This window comes from Patiria miniata, unplaced genomic scaffold (genome assembly GCF_015706575.1).
Source record: "Patiria miniata isolate m_02_andy unplaced genomic scaffold, ASM1570657v1 HiC_scaffold_16, whole genome shotgun sequence".
NCBI classification, from domain to species: Eukaryota; Metazoa; Echinodermata; class Asteroidea; order Valvatida; family Asterinidae; genus Patiria; species Patiria miniata.
Window position 1 is genome coordinate 1,945,125 of NW_024037054.1, and position 21,895 is coordinate 1,967,019.

A 21,895-nucleotide genomic window follows, 5' to 3' on the forward strand; every position below is an offset into this window, starting at 1 on the left:
CCTTACAACTAATTGAGCTTTTCCACCCATTTCTAAAACTTGCATTTCTAAAACTGAAACTGCAATTTTCTTCATCACCACTTTCAAAATCAAAGTTCTTATAGATGCGCAGTGTTAAAGCATTAATTAAATGGATACCCACACTAAATTAAAAACAAAATAAAATAAACGAAATGTTCTGCTAAATCCTCTTGCTAACTACATGTAAGCATTTCAACATATCTTAAAGGGACACTGCATCCTGGAATACACCCAACTGGGCTACAAAACGCGTTTTGAACAAAATGATGGTAATGGGAAAGAACATTTAAAAGTAGGATATAAACATCTACAAACTATCCTTTAAACTAGAACGGCGAAGCCGCCATGGCTCGCTGTTCAAGGCAGGAAGGGAGGCTGAAGGTAGGGTTGGGGATGGGCATGATGGAGATCAGGATTCTCGTTGATGTGCCTAGGTGTAGGGGTCAGTTTTTAAATGTCAACATAAAAAGTCAACAGATTACCTAATAAATACATGTGTATATAGGTTAGCCGTCACTGTATTATGGGGGAGTTTTCCATTGTTAGGGTAATTAGGACCCAGTTGTGGATTTTTGCAGCCTCAACAGTGTCTTCTGCTCCCCATACTTGTATTACCATGGGAAAACTCTTGTGTAGTCGCCACAAATGCAGAACAAGAATGGGTATACATGTACATGTAGACACAGCACCATCACCACCTCCCCCAAACCTTACCCCATCCAAAAACCATCCCATCCTCCCCTAACCATCCCCACCCTATCACCTACACATCCCAACCCCACCCAAACTCCAATCCCTATCTCCTTCCCCGTACCCTCCCCTACCCCAACCCCCAACAACACCTACCCTATCTTCCCCTATCTGTCCTTACCCACCCTACACATCCCCACCCTAACCCTTACTCGAATTCCAATATCCCGCCCACCCCATTCCCCCACCCATACATCCCCACCTGACCCCATGCAGCCCCTACTCTGATCCCTATATATTGCCCCCTCCCCTTATCCAACCCCTACAACAACCCATCCCTACACATCCCCAACCCAACCCAACCCCTACTCCGATCCTATATCCCGCCCCCTGACCAACCCCCTCCTAACCCAACCCCTAAGTCCATGCCCATCCTCTCTCTACCTGTCTCCCCTACCTGTCTCTCCCTACCTGTTCCCACCCCACCCCTACAAATCCCCACCCCACCCCAACCCAGTATTCCAACCCCTCTCCCCACCCCACCCCACCCAAACCCACCCCGCCCCACCCATCCTAGCTCCCCTACTCATCCTACTCACACAAACCCTAACTCCAACCCTATCCCCCAACCCACCCCACCCCACCCCATCCCTACTCCAACCCCATCAACTAAAAGATCAAACCAGAAGCTCATGCACATCCCCAAAATGCAAAGTGTACATGTACATGTTATACCGGTATACAAACACATACATGTTAAACCAGTATACATGTACTTGTAACAATTAAAAACTTTAACATTTCCTTGAATTAAAGTTCCTCAATAAAATCATAAAATTTACTGCAATGATATGAACCTAACTGAACGGACGTTCTGACCATACCACCCTTGTGGAGTGATGTTCCTTTCAGGACACATCACCCCACTTTTTTCACAATAGAAAAACATCACCCCAGAGGGGAATCTTTAGAAAAAGGGATAATGGGAACACAATGCTATCACCCCACAATTCCGTCTGGCTGGAACGTCCGGACGGGCGCCCGGACAGACGGACGGAAATTGGTATTACATAGGCTCGCATCTGCTTCGCAGCTCGCCAAAAACTGGGCGCTGTTGTAGTATTCTTGAGTTATTCGTGCGAGAATTACTTTTGGGGTCCACTTTTGCGACCCCAAAAAGTCGGGCTGTCGTGCTAGTTGTGATTCCAGCTGTAAGGGTTCGCCTTTTGCGGACGTGTAAGAAATCACATTTTGTGCATTGGTGATTGGTCACCGCTATTTGTGAGCACGGTGCTGTGTATGTGTGTAATACTAGACACACACAACGTGTATCGTACATTGTACATGTATGAAAATGACGTACATTGTATCATACTCCCTCGTATTCGATGTAAACAATCAGGGGATTTTCTTTTCTTTTCTCGGGAACTGTAAGACATTAGGTTGGTTTCCTTTCAACCACGTGTTTGAAATAGGATAAGTAAACAATCCAAAACATGAAATTTTCGGTGATTTCAGGACGCAGTGCCCCTTTAGGTTAAAGGTAGAAATAAGCTGTGTAACCTTTAGATGGAACAGTTTTATATCACACACAACTCATTTAAAGCAATTCACAACATTTCATGTACCCCAGCATGCCCCATCCCAACAGAACCTTACCTGTTATATTCCATAAAAACCAGATTCCAGACTTCCAGGACATCTGAACAGGGATCATTGACTAGCTTGGAGGCATCTCGGTTACCATGACGATCATAATGAATCTCACTGCAGGGTCCACAGGGACCTATCCCTCCCATTTCCCAGAAATTGTCGGCCATTCCGGAGGGAAGAACTCGCTCTGGAGGCACACTGTCAGACCAAGTTAAACCAAACAAAAAGGACAATTTTTACATGACAATCAGAAAGCTCTGCTGCAACTCTATAAGTGTATCATTATCAAGTTTACCCTAATTTTCTTAGTACTTTTGTTAGAAATCTTCCCAAATCTGAAAAAAACTAACCTTTGTTTGGATCTAGAGTCCTGAATCTACCCAAGACCTCATATTAGGAGATTGGATTTTAAAGAATTCAAGATTTTGTATGTAGATAGAAGTAACAAGTGATCTGCCGATTGCACGTGTCGCCTTTTCTGCAGTCGCTTCCCATATGTTCTGTGTTCTTAAAAAAGTCAAATTTTGTGCCTTTTTAAACGACATAACATGACCCTAGATGACCTTTGACCTCCATTTTCTGAAGAGTTGTGATGAACCCCCACACAAGGAATGGCATACAAGTTACATTAAAATCCATATTCTGTGGACATAGAAACATTTGAAGCATATTTGAACAATGACCTCTAATGACCCCTACATCACCTTTGACCTCAGTAATCCGATGAAGAATTGTGTCTTCCTACCCAAGGGTCACTGCATCCAAGTTTCATCAAAATCCATGAAAGTTATACATTCTTTCAAAACTTTAAGATACATGAGGGTCTATGAGTCACAGGTCTATGAGTCTACGGGTCTACGGTCATACAGAATTTAGGACTGGTTAGTGTCTCCCAAAACTTTGTTTAGGTGACCTTAAGTACAATTTAACAATTTAAAGCTATTAAGACGCGCATGGAAAATATCTCAATGAGATGTAAATATACTACCCAAGTTCAATCCATATATCTCGACACTCTGTATCAGCTTGAAGGTTCAGTAACAGGTCTCCCTTGAAGTATGTGACGTACAGTTGGTCCTTGGGAATGCCATATACTCTGGTCAGTAGGTCCCACGCCATGCAACATGCTTCTCTCTGTAAGTTATTAAATTCAAGATAATAGTGATTGGCAAACAAAGTTTGTATGAAACATTGTTTATACCATTTATATTCTGAGAAGACTAATTTATTAAAGAAGGACACAGTCCCACATTTTCTTTTGAGTGTACCCCCTAAAAAAATCTGGATATCATTTGTCTGGTGGCTGCAAAAAGAAATAAAGTCATTGGTTCCTTCAGGCTAACTTGGGACACTATAAGAAGGACTTGGGTTCAACTACTGATTGCTGTTACGACATACACACAGCACTGAAACCAAAACCACTTCACAAGAACAGGGCTTTATCGGAGTGAAGTCAATTAAGTTCCAGTGCAGAGAGCAACCACTCTAATTGTGAAGAGTCTAGTGCAAATCTGGACTGAGTGTTCTGCTATTCCTCTTTGTAGATTGGTGTATTTTGTCTTGGCCATTTCAATGTGCTGCGTTACGTTATCCTGGAACAAACAAATGAGTCTGTGTCTTTGGATAGGCCAACCATTAGTGTTTGGACTAGAGTGAGTTTGGTTGACTCATATTAGTGTCCCCAGAACAACTACATTGTGTATGTACAGATCTCAATAGGGCATTCTTCAATGAGACTTTTTTGCACCTCGAAATCTCCTCAGCTCATGGTGCAAGTTTTGCAAACATCTAGCAATGTTAAAAGTTAATTTGAACCAATTTATACATTTCTTTCTAGTTTTGATGAGTTCAATTTAATGAATCTTTGGATAATTTTGTGTGAAATTTTTGAAAACCTTGGTTGTGATTCTGTTGCGAGTTTAGGAATTCTCCACAATTTTGGTTAATAAGTCTTTAATAGGGAAGTTTTCTGACCTGTAACAAATTGTTAATGTTGACAATGCCTTGATGACCTTAGCATGTAAAACAATTAAAAGACCAGAAAGCCAGGTGTTCCCTTCAAGAACAATTCCCAGCGTTCTAGTCCTTGTTTCATATTTTACCTTGAAGTAGTCACCGAATGACCAATTGCCAAGCATTTCAAAGAATGTATGGTGATGTACATCCCTTCCTACATCGTCCAAGTCATTGTGTTTACCTCCAGCCCGGATGCACTTCTGAGAATTCACAACTCGCTGGTGATTAGCACCTTCTGCATGAGGGTGGTTGGTGCCTTGAAAAATGTCCTTGAACTGGTAAAAAGGAAATAAAACAAATATTTAGAGATTTCGAGACAGTAGTATGTGTGTTCTGATGGTTAAATCTCCATCTAGATTTCTCTCTGCCGAGAAATTAGAAAGACAACTACAATTGTACTGTATTTGGTCCAACAATAAATTTGTTCATTTTATATTCTTACAAAGATTAATCTGCAACCACACAGTTTGAACTAGCAATACAAATGCTCCTGGCACAAAATATGAAACTTAATTGATCTGTTTTGTTTTTTTTATGTTTTTTTTCCCCAAGAAAGGGGGGACTTTAGATGAGGAGTCTTTGGACAGCTCATAACTAGGAACTTGGAAATATTTCCTTTTAAATGTTTCTATGGTTATGATTCCAGAGGGAATATCTTATATTAAAACCATCATGATCAAGATTCGGAAGGGGTGGAGGCACTGGCTCTTGGGATTTTGCCAAACACTCTTTTTACAGATGGAATGTTTCATATAAAAATACACAAACATTAGTTTAATATATTGAGTCACATAAGACAACTTGAATTCCAAAGAAGACAAGGCATGCAGGGTACACACAATGACTTTCAGCTAACAATCACAGATTTGTTTTGCATGACAGCCAAACCTGATTCATTCCTGCATTTGTGAAGAGCAGTGTTCGATCCTGTTGGGGTATAACAGAAGCTGAAGGCACAACAGTGTGCCCATGCTGATCCCTGAAATATTCAATGAAGGTTTGTCTGATCTCATTAGCAGACTGTACAGTCCTGGCTGGTTTGACCTCCTCATGACTGCATGTCCGTTGGGTAACTCGATGGGTTCCTGATGAGGGGGTACTCTCACTGCTTGAGAACCTTGCTAATCCATTGCAGAGATATCGTGGGGCTGGCCTATGATGCCAATGTTGGCTGCAGTACTTGCAGAACCTGAATAATAGGGGCAATGACCTCGAGAAGGTTGCCACAGGAACCATGATGGACTGCTACATGGTGAACATCATGTTGCACTGGGGAAGATAAACATAATTCATTGTTAGGAGGCAATTGTATGTTTCATTTGAATCTTCTGAAATGCCATCAACTAGAGGACTTGCAAAGCTAAAAAGCACTTTTTGTTTAGGGGTGGGGTAAAACAGGTTTGGCATATATGCATACGACACCGTCAATAATCAGTTATAACACTTTGCAGTATAACAAATATTTGAGCAACACAAACCAGAATTTTTTCTTTTTTGGCGTAAACATTTGGCACTGAGGACTGCTACAAAAACACATTTAACATCACATTTATGGTGTCACGTGACTCATGATGACTCATGATGGCGTCATGATGACGTCAACGTCAACGAGGCCTCGTGATTGGCCCGTCTGACGCCGCCCGCTATATGCGCTAGTATAAGACGGTGTCTGTCAATGTCTGTGGGTGGTACCCAGACCAAAAGACTCTGACGTCATGCCAACAACGCTTCGCTTGCACGTTAAAACTCAAACTGTAGCTTCGGTACAGAAATGGGACTGTTTTCATCATTTTTTTGCACCATTGGGATCAATTCAACTCTTATGTTTTAAGCGGAAAAAATGTTGCAATCTGCATGACCTGACGCCACTTCAGGCATTTGTCAGGGTTGTGTACAAACTACAAAGTCTATGGAGAGTCAAGAAAATTTTCTAAGTATTTCCTAACAAAATTGGAAATGTTTCCCAGTCCCAGTTTCATGTCTTATTTATCATCATTTTTGCAATGACTGACCTTCATTGAGCTGAGATGATGATAAGAAAAAAGTGGCGTCAGGTTGCAATATTTTTCCCCGATCGCCAAACACGACCGACTCCGAGTATCAGCTGATCAGAAAATGTTTTGAAAAAATCAGAAGTTTTTTCTCACCAACGAACGATGCGACACGAAGTGCACGGATGGGCGTACCTAGTTGGTTGAAGTCCGTCTGAGCTGAGCTATCGAAAAGGAGAAAGGGTGTTAGGCCTATGCCTAGGCTAGTGTGACTGACGGTCACCGCACGTACCGATTACTACTACTAGCGACAGATTTCTAAGTTTTAACCGCCGTCGCCATGTTTGTTTTCCTGGCAATGAGGGCGCTTTAGATGTAAACAAACGCACGTGTAAATTCGCTAGGGATCGTACCCCCGGCGGCGCGGCCATCTCTGTTGCTACTATCGGTGGGCGCTGCCCGCCCTAGCCCTGCAAACAGGACGCGGGGAAGGGCTGAAGAATTCACGCTCTGATTGGAAAGATTTTGCGTGACCTGTGACCTGCAAGTCATGGCCCTTGCAAGGTTTTCAACGGCCATCAAGACAGAGTCATTCATCACTCTTTTTATTCCCATTCATAAATGCCTTTTTTTTCCTTTGTAAAAAAACGTAATAATGTAGGGAAATGATCTGTAAATCTGATCTGTTTTGTAAATTTTTAACTCCCGTCCGTTGCTCATAGCAGGCTCAGCCGTTTCGAATTCACGAAGGGTCGAAATGCATATTATATGTATTCAACACTCAAAATTTGTCCGCATGGTCCGCAATGAAAAAGAAATCACATCCGGTATGGAATGTATGCATTTCTATGAAAGTTTTCGGATAGCATTTGCGCGCATAAAGCCATTGAGGAACAAAACGCCATTGAACATGAAGCTCTCCAATTTCAAGTCGAAATGCAACAACGTCAGCTAAAACTCGAACAACGAAGGAGAGCAGCGGAGCTGAAAATGAAATACGCCAGAGCCGACGCTCTGGAGAGGATCTACGCCGAGGCGCCCGGGAAGAGGCCAGTTCAAAAGTGTGCTTCAAACCAACCCAACCTACACCTTATGCAAATCCAAATGTTACACCGAAGCACCCTCTGGTAAGCGAGCCTACTCCCGTCCAATCTTGCCACTCCAACTTAAAGGGAATATACATCATTTGCTTTTGCTGTAATTTTCAGAAATGGATGGAATTGGGGGGTTGAAAATATAAAGCAAATATAGTTACACTGACTTTTTGGAGGTTTTGGGTTCGAAAATGCTATAAAAACCAAGAAAAACGATCATTTTCCTGTAGTCTGGTTCCCTGACTCCATATAAGAAGAAACAGAGCAGTTTACATAAATTGGGGAATTGTAAGGTCAGGGAACCAGTCTAGCTGGCTCGTACCCGTTCATAGGTTTGTAATCGATTGCAAACAAGTGCAATGGTCAATTGGGGCCAGTATTTGAAAAAAAGCCAGTTGTTTCCAACGCTGATCGGCCGATCAGCGTTGGAAATTGATACAAAAATACCACTTTTCTTGAAAATGACAGTATACCAGGTGCCATAATTTTACAGGATGCTTTAGACGGTCATTTACCAACATCCTATTAAGGTATTTCGCAAACACTTGGTAGTTTTATTTTTCGATGTTTGCAAATGTTGTATATTCCCTTTAATACCAACACCTTTCTCCATCTCGACTCCTGCTGCTCCAATCCAACAATACACGGTTCCACCAGCAATCCTTGGTGGAAGCTCTTCATCAGCTGCCCAAAGCTGATGCAACCTTTATGGGGACCCTCTGACATATTGGTCTTTCATTCGAGCGTTCCATAATACCGTTGACAAAGAAACGATCAGCTATGGTGGAAAACTTACCAGGCTCGAGCTCCTACGGTACTGCACTGGGAAGGTTAAACGACTACTCTAGTGCTGCACAGTCAAGGAACCATCCGAAGGTTATGCTCTGGCACTTCGTCTACTCAAGGAGAGATTTGGTGATGAGCATACCATAGCACCAGTGGCGTAGGGGGGGGGGGGGCGCTGGAACATTTCATGTGGGGGGGGGGGGGGGGGGCGTCAAGCAGGGGCGTCAATAGCTTCTCAAAAGTGGGGGGGGGGGGGGGAACATACCTTGATCATAACTGATGCAAGCGCGAAGCCCTTAACGGCGTGGGGTTCGGGGCCCGCTTAAGGGCCCCGAAAAAATTGGATTCCAGATGTTCTGTGGTGTGATTTGAAGCAATTTCTTACGACTTTCCTCCATGCTTTAACTAATATTTTCTTGGCAAAAGATAATTATTTGAACATCGTTTTCGAGGTTGGAGACATTGAATCAGCTATCGGTATTCTGAGCTATTGGCGTGGGGTTCGGGGCCCGCTTAAGGGCCCCGAAAAAAATTGGATTTTCGATGCTCTGTGGTGTGATCGGAGGCAATTTCTTACCACTTTTATCAATAATTATCTTAGCACAAAAGATAATAATTTAAACATAATTTTCGAGGTTTTCTCAGCTAAAGACATAAGAAAATTTTGTGAACATTGTTTTCGAGGTTGGAGTCATTGAATCAGCTACCAGAATTCTGAGCTATAGGCGTGGGGTTCGGGGCCCGCTAAGGGCCCCGAAATTTTTTTGATTCTAAATGCTCTGTGGTGCTATCTGAGGCAATTTCTGACCACTTTAACCAATATTTTCTAAGCAAAAGATACATTGTAGTACATAATAGGGCCCTGTAAATAAGACACGAGTTCAAAAATGGGGGGGGGGGGGACATTTGATATTGTGTCCCCCACTCTTCAAAAGGTGGGGGGGGGGGTGACGTGTACCCCTGTCCCCCCAGGATTGACGCCCATGGCGCCATGTAGATCAATGATAATTTTTTTAGAAACTCAAAATCTCAGTGGGGGGCGACTGGGGGTCGCCCCCCCCCCCCACGCCCCCCCCCCCGGTGGCTACGCCACTGCATAGCACAGGCCTGGAATGAAAAAGTAACTGACAGGCCAAACATCCATGACAATCAATTGCTCCCTGCAGGATCTCGCAGATGATTTGCGGTGCTACCGTGAAACTCTTGACACCATGGGGGTACCTTAATGAGCTCAACAAAAGAAGTAGTCTTCTGCTTATCGTAAAAAAAACCCTCAATATCACCTGAAGTCCAGCTGGCTGAAAGAAGTCCACAGAATAAAGACTTCCCAAACTAGACCTCCCAACATTGATGATGTCACAAAGTTCGTGACATAATGGCGGCCGAAGTAGCTCACGACCCAGTGTTTGGAAAGATCGTCCAAAACTAGCTCTAGTAAAGGAAATGTCAAGCAAAGGGATAAGACAATTAAGTGACCGACGGATGAATTTTGGTGTTCAAGCCACATCTTCACGAAACCTGGGTGACAAGCCCAAGTCAAGGCCGCCTTCACCTCCTCTGGACCCCTGCCCCAGCTGCGGGCAATCACATCATCTAAATCAGTGAAGGGCCGGCTTGCGTTGGTACAAAGCAAGAAGCTCTGCGTCAACTGCTACAAGCCCGACCATTTGGGCAAGGACTGTCCTCGACCCTTTGTGTGCTCCATCCATGGATGCGGCACTGAGAACAAGAAACACAACAAATATCTACACCTCCCACGCCCACAGAACGACCCGAATTCTTCAGGTGCTACTAGTACAAGTAGGCATCCAACACCGAGTGGACCATCAAACCCACCTCAAGCGCAACCGACGGTCAGCCCTATAGTTTTCTGTAATTCCACTGGGGTCGGCCCTGGAAAGGTAGCTCGTTCCCATCAAAGTCAGGGGTCGTGGGGAACAGCAGTTTGTGGAAACGTACGTATGCCCTGTTGGATACTGGCTCTTCACATAGCTTCTGCTCAGAAACCCTGACACGCCGCCTTGGAATCCCTGGTGAGACAGACACCATCAGACTCACCACACTTGACCAGAAGGAAGTTCAAGTAGACACCAGTGTCGCCCATCTTGAGGTGGCTGACCTTGCTGATACACACCTATTTTCTTTGTCTCATGTTCTGACCAGGCCCGAGTTGAATATCGGTCTTAACAGTCTCGTCGTACAAGAAGATCTTATCCGGTGGCCACACCTCCGTGATGTAGTGCTACCAGTCAACGTCGATGATGTGCACCTTCTAATCGGGCCAGATGCCCCAGATGTGATGATACCTGTACAGAGAGGTTCATGCTGGCTTGAAGGGCGAACCCTATGCCACCAAAACTGATTTGGGATGGACCCTAAATAGTCCAGTAAACCATCAGAAGAGAACCACGTCTTCATCTTCCTACTTTGTAGGAAGACGAGACCCTTCAACTTCAAGTTGAAAAATTCTGGAAGATGGACGAAGTGCAGAACCTAGAGAGTGACACCAAAATGCTGTCTGTGAGCCAAAGGAAAGTTCTTTCGATCTGGGAGAACTCACTACACCGTGATGGACCTAACTACACCATGGATATATCGTTCAAGAAAAGGTCACCACATCTGCCAGACGACAGGTCAATGGCGGAACACCGACTCAAGCTGCTGGGTATGCGTCTTTCCAGGGACCCATCACTCAAGAGAAGTACACCATTGGCATCCACGATCTTCTTGAAAAGGGATATGCAGAGCCAGTCCTCGAAAGGGACGTCCGCAGACAAGACTACGTATGGTGCCTTCCACACAATCCATCGTGTTCGACTGTGCAGCCCGGTACCAAGGTACCTCGCTCAACGACACTGTATATCAAGGACCTGCATGACCTGACGAACAAGCTCATATAGTGCGTTTCCGACAGGAACGTGTAACCGGGATGCCCTTCGCTTCCTTTGGTGGAAAGGTTATGATGTTGAAGGTCAACCACTGATGTACAGGATGACAGCCCACATATTTAGAGGAGTCTGGGGCCCTAGTTGTGCCAACTTTGCACTAAAGCGCGCCGCTCTTGACTATAACACCAAGTATGATGTAGATGTCCCATCGGGAACACTTCTCTAAGGTAATTTCTTAAATGTTATCTTGCGTATGTCTGACCCAACACTTATTTAATTAAAGAACCCGTGAAAAGTAATTTTCAATGCAAACCTTCAATACACATCTTTGTGTCACATTTAACCTTATTTTCAAGTTTTATTTTTCCATTTTGAAGGGTGTTTTTGGTGCCTTCTCCATTTTTATGCTGATGCAAAGTTCCATTTTCGTAAGAAAACCTTTGATGTCATTCCGGGCAGATCAGCAGAATTTTGGAAATTTTGCTGTCAGAAATTTCTTTTCTTTGATGATTCTTTGTTGTGTCAGTACGTGTCATTAAGTCAATGAGCAATCCTTTCTCATAAATCATTGTTTTCAATTAGCACATTTTGGCTGAATAATTGGAACGAAAACCCCTAAACTGAACGGTGTCTACCTGAACTCACATCACAGCAACAGCGGGCCCAGTAGTTCGGAAAAGCATGGGAACTTGTAAATGTTAAAGACGTGCACTTTGCAATAAAACTAACCAACAAATGATGTCAAAATGTAGGTTTTCCTGGCCTATGTCAACAAGCTTTCATTCAATTTAATGCCTGGCCCATTCAATTTAGGTTGAAATTGAAAAAATCGCGCAGATCGTCATTCAACAATAAAAAAGAATCATTTATTTTCACGATCGGAGCATTCTATAATCTTTAAGCTTCGCTCGTCCCGTTGATGCATTCAAATTAAAAGTACCCTAAACCAGGAGTAGGGGTTGATCTAGCCTTTCGCCAAGGCCATCGTGGCTTAGAGCGGCGGAGCTGCGAAAGCATGAAGCGACTGGAGCAAAGTCAGCACGCACGAGTGGCGAGGCCAATCACAACGCGGATCCGTATCTGTATCTGTATGGGTACGTTGCAGAAACTTTAATATTCAGGCATTAACGCAACGGAGAGAGAGGGTGTACGCTGGGGTGTTACAATGAGTGAGGTCCGTGGCCGAGGAGGGTTTTAAACCTCTTGACCGAGTCGGCTTGAACAAGGTTTTCCTCAAGATGGTTCCAGTCTATAATTGATTTGTTAAAGAATGAATTTTTAAGTTGATCTGTGTTGCACCAGGATACTTTGAAGCACTTGGAGTTCATGGCGATGGAACTTTCTATAGTATTCGATGACGGATGTACCGTCAATCTTTCTTTGCCTAATTTTCTGCCTTGTTTTCTGGGTGTTAGGTATAGATGTGAGGGGATGGCCGGAACCAGTCCTGCAACTACCTTCTACAGGAGTATCAGGCGTAGTTGCTTTCGTCTTTCCTGAAGGGATGGTAATTTCAGGGTTTGCAGCATTTTAGTAATACATTCTGTTTGCCGTGATCTGTAGTCGCCAGTGATGAAACGGGCAGCACGGTGTTGGATGCGCTCAAGGCAATCGATGTTGGCAGTTGGTAACAGTATGGGGGTCCCAGACCACTGCCCCATATTCAAGGGCTGATCGCACCAAGGCCATGTAGGATGTCCGTTTACAGCTTGGTGGGCAGTTTCTGAGGTTCCTCCGTAGAAATCCTAATGTGGAGTTGGCTCTCTTGGTGATGTTGGATACATGTAAGTTCCATTTGAGATCTTCTGAAATGTGTATGCCCAGGTCAGGTAGCGGATGTTCGACACTTGTTGTAGGATGGTATTACTGAGGCTATAGAAGTGTGTTGATTTGTTCCGGATGCTCAATATACTGCATTTCAATGACTTTCAATGCCAATAGCATTGAAGCGCATTCCCCACTGATGAGCCCAGGTTTCCAGGTTTTCTAGGTCATGTTGCAAGGTGACGTGATCATTGGTTGAGTTGATTTGACGATACAGGAGACAGTCGTCTGCAAAAAGGCGAACTTGGGATGTAACACTGCCTGGGAGGTCGTTAATGTGGCACAGGAAGAGTAACGGTCCCAACACTGTTCCTTGGGGGACCCCAGAGCCAACAGGCACTTCCTCTGATGCTACACCCTCCAGTACGACTTTCATGTTTCGCTGTGTGAGGAAGCAGGTAAGCCACTGGTGTAGCATACCACTGATGCCATAACTGTGTAGTTTGTGAAGAAGTTTTCTGTGGGGTATGGTGTCGAATGCTTTCGAAAAATCCAGTACGGCTATGTCGACTTGCTTTTTTGTGTCCAAGGATTTGAGTAGGTCATCAACTGTAACGATGAGCTGGGTTTCGCAAGAGTAGCCACTGCGGAATCCATGGTTTAGGTGCGTCAGTATATTATGTTTTTCCAGGTGAGCCATGATTTGCCTGTAGATGATGTGCTCAAGCTGTTTGCATATCACAGACGTTACGGAGATAGGCCGATAGTTTTCAGCAAGGTTTTATCCCCTTTTTTGAACACACATGATATGTTGGCATTCAGCCAGTCTGTCGGTAGGTCGCCAGAGTCAAGCGATTTCTGATAGATGACGGCCAGTGCTGGGGCGATGTTTACAGCACAGTTTTTTTTAAAACGATGTTGGGGATGTTGTCAGGTCCGCAAGCCTTGTTGACATTCAAATTACCTAGGAGTTTGGTCACTCCAGCTGAATGAATGACAATGCGACCAATTTGTTCAACAAGTTTACTCACTTGGGGAAGCTCGTCATGGGTATCGTGAGTGAAAACTGATTTGAAGTGATCTATTAAAATTCTTGCCTTGGATGAGCTATCGTTGATTAGGGTGCCTTTGCTCTTCAGGGGGGCAACACCTACATTGTCCTGTCGCCTGGCTTTAATGTACCTCCAGAACGGCTTGGTGTTGTTGTTACTAAGGCCTTCCTGGATGACTTTGTTTATATAGTCCCATTCTGCCCTTCTGATTTGTTTCTTGCATTCCTTCTGGAAGCAGCGATATGCTTGCCATTTGTTGTGTTTCTTGGCACGCCTATAGAGTCTCCTTTTTCGTTTGGTCAGTTTTTTGATGGTTCTGTTAAACCAAGGTAGAGAGCTGTTTCCTTTCCTCATTTTGTAGGGGATGTGTTTGTCGATTGCCCTCAGGAGAGTTGATTTAAACTGGTCCCACATCTGGTGTACATCAGAGCCATTGTCTTGCATGTTTATGATATCTTGGGAAAGAGTATCCATGTCTTCAGCTAAAATCTTCCAGTTTGCACGTGAGTACAAGTAGCATTTTTTGGGTGCATGATGAACGTGAAATGTTTGTGTCGATGTCAGTTATCACGATGTCATGATCAGAGATTCCTGGCGCACAAACTGAAGACTTCACCAAGGAGGAGTTTGATTGCCTAGTTGCTTCCATTTGTGAAAGAAGGGTGAGTAAAGAAAACGTAAGAGCAAATAACTTAAGTTCAGATGAAAAATAAGTTCATACACTCAAATAATTTCTTGAAATACTTTTATAAGTAAAATTAAAATAAGATAATGTAAGAACAATTACGCGGTCACGATATCGTGGAAAACTAGACTCGCACTTTTTGTTTGATGATTGGTTGGAATTTTGCTACCTTTTGCATGTTTTGGGGTAGCAAAAAATCAAGATTGTAAAGAAAAACATAAGAAATTCTTGACAAGTTGGAAAAGGCCCTCGTGGCTTCGCCACTCGCGTGTGTGGTCTCCCGCTCCAGTCGCTTCGCTTTTTCGCCGCTTTGTCTAATGCCGACAAGTTAAGCTACGATGGCCTTGGCGAAAGGCTGGGGTTGATCGGGCATTCGTTTTCATTAATTGGCAAACATATTTCAACTGTTTTCAAGCATATTTTATGTCTTTACTGGTCATTTATTCACCAAATAAGTACTTTTGAATTACAGCATGACTTGTGGGGAAAAGGAGTCCTCTCATAAATCTTAAATATAACTTTTACTATATTAATAAATTAAAGTTATCACATCTTTGGCTTTAGCTTTTTCAATACATAGAATAAATACATAATTTAATCTGATTTCTAAAATTATTGACCTTTGTTAATAATCAAGTGTCTTTTGTTTATACTTTCATCTCGATAGTTAGATATTATCAGATGACTATTTTATTTGGTTAAAGACCTGTTGACGTTATGCCTTGTCAACTACCAAAACGTTTTAATTCAAGTAATTATTGTCGTGAGCTTTATTCATAATATTTAAGTTAACCCTTATCTGTCATTTCCTTTGATCTTCTTTTTTCTCGCAAACTCATTGCAACTTAATTTATTATAAATTTTCACCTTAAGAACTCCTACCCCCGGTTGATGCTGATTATAATAGCTTTTGTGAGTGGACGGTGGGGCGGCGGCGGAGAAAATTTGAATCTGCCAAGCAGAAAATGGCTGCTGTCTTGTTGCTGGCACAACTATTACTGAAGCTTCACATGTCTCCCTGTACGTCTTGGTTGTACATAAACAGGTTACAGTGAATTTTCCATTGTACTTATGATTTGCACGTGTGGTCTAGCGGTGGAGCACAGGATCGAGAGGTTGTGGGTTCGAACCCCACCGTGGCCATGCGTGTTGTGCCCTTGAGTAAGGCACTTCACCTCAATTACTCCTCTCAACCCAGGTGTTACATGGGTACCGGCATTGTTCAATGCTGGGAAGGTAACAGACTCGCTGTGGAGGAGGTGTGGCGATCCCCCCACAGCAGCATATGAGTCTGGCCCAATCGCTATGAAAGAGAGATGGGCACTCCGTTCCTGTGAATACAGGTTCGTCCCCTTTACTTTTACTTTTTTATGATTTGCATTTTCATGGTTATGTAACCACGTACTAAATGGACTAGTTCAGCTTTCTGCTTTTTTCGCTGTGATTCTTTTGTAAGTGCCAGTGCAGCTCACAACTCCTGTTGGGTTGTGATGCACTCAATAATTGAATGACCATTCATCCATAAATTTCATTAACTGTTACTTAATTTATTTTTAAGACATTCCTGCATATCCGTGTTCCTGTAAATGTCTGGGCTATAGCGAATATCATATTCATTTCATTGTCTTCGAACCCGGCGTAGAAGCACGCGGCGTACACCTCTCTCTTAAATTTATAGTCTTCAGACAGACAAGATGGCGGCCCGTGGCAATTACCGTAGTGTACAAAATGTGGAAAGGGAGAGTTCGATCGAGACATTCGAGAACAACAACGCCGATTATCCAGAGCTAGCGGATACTCTGGGAATCAAGAGAGCGACTGCCAGATCCACTGTGGTCAATTATCTACGCAGCTGCTGGTCGCCTTCAAAGACTGCCAACGGGAGGGGCTCACAACACCAAGATGGACGAAGAAATGATGAGGAACGAGCTTTAACACCTGCTAGACTTGAACCCCCTTCTAACTCTAAAACAATTGAAAGAAGACCTGGCGCATGCCCTCCCTGACAACATTGCTTGAGCTTTGGATGGTATGTTGATGACCCTGAAGCTAGTAGAGGAGATGCCTGAAACAAGGAACTCCCAACGCGTACTTAACATGCGCGTCGAGTACGGGCAGTGGTTTCTGCATCCGTGGTTAGCCCATGTCTTCATCGACGAGACAGGCTACAATATCTGGACGAGACGTTCGTTCGGACGAGCCCTCCCCGGAGTCCCGGCGAGAAGAGTGGTCCATGGGAAACGTGATCGCAATTGCAATATAGCCTAACTTTTGCAGTTTCTGGTGAGGTTGGACTGGTACATCATCGCATTGCGTTTGAGACCGTTACAAGAGAGAGGTTCGAGAAATTCCTGGCGGCAACAGCACGCTAGTGCGAGAAAATATTTCCCTGGGACGAGCCGATCTTTCTGATCTATAATAACGCCCGCCCAGCTGATCCCCTGATCCGCTATAAAGCGACTCCCTCCCGACTCACCGTTCCTAAATATGACGGAAATGACCCACGCTGCCTTCAAAGCTAGAGTCAAGAGAGACATGGCCCTCCCAGATTGGCAGCAAAGAGTCGGGGACCGAGAAGCCGCGCATGAAGCAGGAATGAACCTACAGGAGTGGAGATGTGATCTTCTGATGGAAGAGGCCCAAGAAAACACTGGACAATTATTACCCAAGGGAAGTGTTCCCGATGGTACAACAATATTGCTAAATATACATGCCACGATGTCTTGCGCGTCAAGAGATTGATGGGTGAATTGCAGCATACAAAACAGAGCGAAAAGGAGACAGTAAATCAAATTTAAAGGATGAATAAACATGTCAACATAAAGATGTCCCTTACAGATTTGTTCAAACTTTTAAACAAGTTTAAACATTCAACAGTGAAAAAGGAAATTCCGTAACCTTTTTCATTTCATTATTTTGATATATTATCATTTATCCCTCATATCAGTTAATTTGTTAATTATAAATTTTACAGACACAAAGATTTTGAAACAAAAAACCCCAAGAAGAAATAGGAAACTTTATTCATTAAGTGGTTTTTTTTTAATTTGAGTGGCCAAACGATGAAAACGATTGCCCATAAACGAATAAGAAAAAAAAGAGCAAGGTATATAATATAGGTTTTCCCGGCCAATTTCGCAAAAAATAACGTTCGAATAGCATCTTCATAATGGCCAATTTGAAGCGAAGTAGCGCTCTGCTGTCATTCCTTTGGTCCTTATTAAATTTCAGGCGTTCAAATTCGTTTTTAGACCTGGCATTTTCATGTTTAACACATCCTAAATTGAAGTTTTGTCATTCGGTTTAAGTGATCATACATTCAATTTAGCAAACGGTTCGGTTTAGAGTTATTTGCATGAGATTCTTGTTTTCGTTTTCATTTCCGCGCATTCTATTTAGCACTTTTTTTCATTCAAAATAAAAGTCAACGAAGGTATACGACGCGAGTTTTTCATTTCTTTCACTTTTTCATTATTTCTGCTTCATGTCGTGGTCCATTTCTGTGTTTCTGGCCCCTCCTCTTGGCAGGTTTTCCCGTCTGCCAGATCTCAGATACGTCCTACAATTGACCTGGCAGTAGATATCTGTTTATGCCAAGATTGTCTGCAAGTTCAAGATAGTTTTGGGCATCAAACGAACACGGTCTACAATTGAAATTCCATGTAACGCCCATGAGCTGGCATATTGATATTTCTAGTGCTTCAATCCAACAGTTTGCGTGGTGATCAGAGTAGTGGCAGAGTCTTGTGGGAGACAGGTTTTTATATCTTTATTTCCAAATTGGAACAAAAGCACTCCATCTTATTCAAACAAACGACGGAACGACATGGACCTATTTCGAATTACTTTGCTTACTTTACACACATGCTTGTTTAATGGTGAATTCGAATGACCAAATTTACACAGCTGGAAGCTGCGGCGAATTTGGATGCTCGTTTGTGCAATTTTGATTTGAATGCCCTAGGCCTATTGTTGAAATTGCATGATTAAAATGTGAAATCGCATGCTTCTAATGTGAAATTGATTGGTGTTATTAGGTAATTGAATGTTGATCTCAACGTGCATTAAAATTCGTGCGAAAATGGGCGATTGGTCGCCAATTTGGCCGCCACTAATTGAAATTGCTAACTTGGCCGGGAAACCTACATCATATGCGCACCGACGTTCGCTAATTTGAATGCGTCCACCGTCAAAAGATACCATAAACTTAATTTAAGAACGTCGCAAACTAAATCTTGAATGCACCTTAACGAAATAGAATGCCCCAAAACGAAAACGAACGTTTGGGACACAATCTTGGGTGCCTAAAAATGAAATCGAATGTCCCAACGATGAAAAAGAAACCCCATTTGATCGGATGCTTAGAAATCAGACGAAATTGAATGGCTATTAATGAAAATGATCAGAAAAAAAGATGAATTTGGCCGGGAAAACCTATAGATTTCATACATTTCAGAGTAGTAGAAAGCAGGCGCGGTTCTACGGGAGGGGCTAGGGGGTCCCAAAAAAAATTGTGTCTAGCCCCCCCCAAAAATAAATTCCGTAAAAAGAAATTGCTTCAGCAAAAAGAAGGATTGTGATGTACATGCGAACGGTCTCCCCCTAAAGAAATAGTCGTGACATGGGTGCATTTGTAGTTAATATAGTGTGAATGATTTTAGGATTTTATTTGCGCTTCCCATTGAAAATATGGCAAATAAGAAAACTACAATTAAGTCTTGAATGCACCAAAACGAAATAGAATGCCCCAACACGAAAACGAACGTTTAGAGCAAAATTTTGGCTGCCTAAAAATGAAATTGAATGCCCAAATGAAAAAGAAACCCCAATTTGATCCCACGTGCAAAAATCACGCGAAATTGACTAACTGATAATAACAAATATTTAGAACAATTCAAAAATTGGTCGGGAAAACCAAAATTAGATGCAAAATATGACGTCATCGTCACAGGTCCCAGGTCTGCATGTGCAGATCCCTATAGGTTTCCCGGCTATTTTAAAACGTTTATCATTCAAATTCACCTTTTCCAATATTTAAATTCGTCCATTAACATCGATTTCGTGCACCTCAAATTTTGTTATATCGTCTTTTGTCAGACCATTTCAAATTCAGTTCAAGCAATTCAAACACGATTTCGTCCCGGGGTATGCTATTCGATTTCGTCTCGTGTACGCCAAACCTTGTTATTCAAAAATAAAATAAAATTCGTCTAATTGATTGATATACTACGGATTCGATCTCTGAACGCTGCTATTCAGCAACAGCTCAGACGAATGTGATCTGTAATGACCAATATTCTCGACCCGGTGACTTAAAATTTGGTTATTTACAGTTTGTTAATAGCGTGTGAAATTTTTGGTGAACGAAATTGAATGACGGTGAATTTGAATAAAAAATCTTATAGCCAAGAAAACCTTTACCATTTTCTTCCTATCAGCTTTTCAGAGAAGGCCCTTTGGTTGTATATGAAGAAGTGACGTCAACATGACGTCATTAGAATGCGATTAAAAACATTCGACGTGGTCTGACCGTCATTCAACTTAGTGGGCAATAATATGGAGACCTAGAGTATGCAAAACATTTTCAAAGTTTTTCAGTATTTTCTCTTTGCAAAATTTCACATTGTTTGAGATTATCAAATTTATCGTCATTAAATTTAGATCATTTAATGACGATCATATAAACGCCGTGGAATTATTGAGTTTAGATGTCCGAAAACTTTGGGAATCTATATTAAAAAAATACCGGTTTACAATGCATCATACAGTTAATCAGCTAATCTTTCAGGGATGGTCAAAACGTATGTGAGCCATACCCAGAAATTGAACAGAAACTTTGCTCTTTTGAAACGGAACAAAGTTCTAAATATAAATAACCAGATCTTGACGGAGAAATTCTCATTAAAAAAAACAACATAATTTAGGTTTTCCCGGCCAATTTCCTAAAATGTTCATCACTTCTGAAAATCGGCCATTCATTTTCGTCTGAATTTGAGAACCGTTCTGAACATGCGTTTCATTTTTGCTACCAGAACATTCGATTCCATTTCAGTTCAATCAATTAAATAATTGAGCAGCACCTTTCGTTCATGTTCATTCAGATTCGTTTACAAGACTACTTTTTCGCTTTTAGAGGGCGATTTCAAACATTGACCGTTCTATTTCACTTTAAGTTTAATGTTCTGTGATCTAATCTGCTATTTTGAATGAGAAAAACGTACTTTTGATAAATTGAGAAATTGTATTCCAGAACTCTGCGCGAAAAGGTATGCTTGTGTAATGTATGCACAGGTAACGTAATTGGCCGTGTCTGTTTCTCAAAACCGAATGCACGGACAATGAAAACGACTCTTTCGTCGAGAAAACGACTGACTAATGTTCAGAAGTGACTGAACATTTTAGGAAATTGGCTGGGAAAACCTATAGGCCCCCTAAATAAAAAAAAATTGTGGCTTAAACTAGACATTTTATATGTAGGTTTCCCGTGGCCAATTTCCTGATATGTTCATTCACTTCTGAAAATCGGTCATTCATTTTCGTGTGAATTAGAATGAACGTCTTTAATCCCATTTCAATTCAACGAAAGTTCACTATGATCGTTTTTGTCCGTGCATTCGGTTTTGAGATACAGACGGCCAATAACGTTACCTGAGTGCATACATTACGCAAGCATACCTTTTCGCGCAGAGTTCTGGAATACAATTTCGTTAATGTGCAATCAAAAGTACGTTTTTCTCATTCAAAATAGCAGATTACATCACAGAACATTAAACTGAAAGTGAAATAGAATGGTCAATGTTTGAAATAGCCTTCTAAAAGCGAAAAATAGTCTTTCCAATTCCCCATTAATCAATCTCATTCATGCGTTTAGAAGCCATCTCTTCAAAAAAGTCATGCCCCGTTTTTGATGCCCACAAAGCACTTCGCAAAGGGGGCGGGTACGTCCCAACACTTTAGACGTGTAACCAGGAACTGGTATGTACAATGTACACGTGTACGTATTCGTCCTCTACAAGCTCGATCGTTGCATAACCTCTCCCTTTGCTTGAAAATTCAGAAATAATAATTGATTTTATATTAATTACAATGTAAAACCTATATTATCTTGGTATATGAATACTCATTTAATGAAAAAGGGGAATAAAACAGTACAGTGAATAAATTAATGATTCAGCTTTTTTGCATGAAGCAATGAATACCGGCTTGAGATGTAGTCCACTAGTGACCAAAGGTCACACCTCATATCGGAGTTTGC

General features: G+C 42.3%; 1 protein-coding gene across 2 annotated transcripts in view; it reads right to left on the reverse strand.

Annotated features, from left to right (window-relative positions):
* LOC119722639 (alanine--tRNA ligase, cytoplasmic-like) overlaps positions 1-6,741 on the reverse strand; it is a 29,716-nt gene extending 22,975 nt beyond the window's left edge. The window contains exons 1-5 of one of the 2 annotated variants that reach the window (XM_038192857.1): positions 6,528-6,741; positions 5,269-5,649; positions 4,467-4,655; positions 3,353-3,498; positions 2,371-2,562 (exon numbers count right to left, since the gene is read on the reverse strand). In XM_038192857.1, coding sequence (XP_038048785.1) covers positions 2,371-2,562; positions 3,353-3,498; positions 4,467-4,655; positions 5,269-5,616 — 875 coding nt within the window. In that variant the 5' untranslated portion in view covers positions 5,617-5,649; positions 6,528-6,741. Of the gene's footprint in view, positions 1-2,370; positions 2,563-3,352; positions 3,499-4,466; positions 4,656-5,268; positions 5,650-6,392; positions 6,501-6,527 lie in introns of those variants that run through there. The other variant, XM_038192858.1, reaches the window with a different exon arrangement.
* Between the last annotated feature and the right edge of the window lie 15,154 nt (positions 6,742-21,895).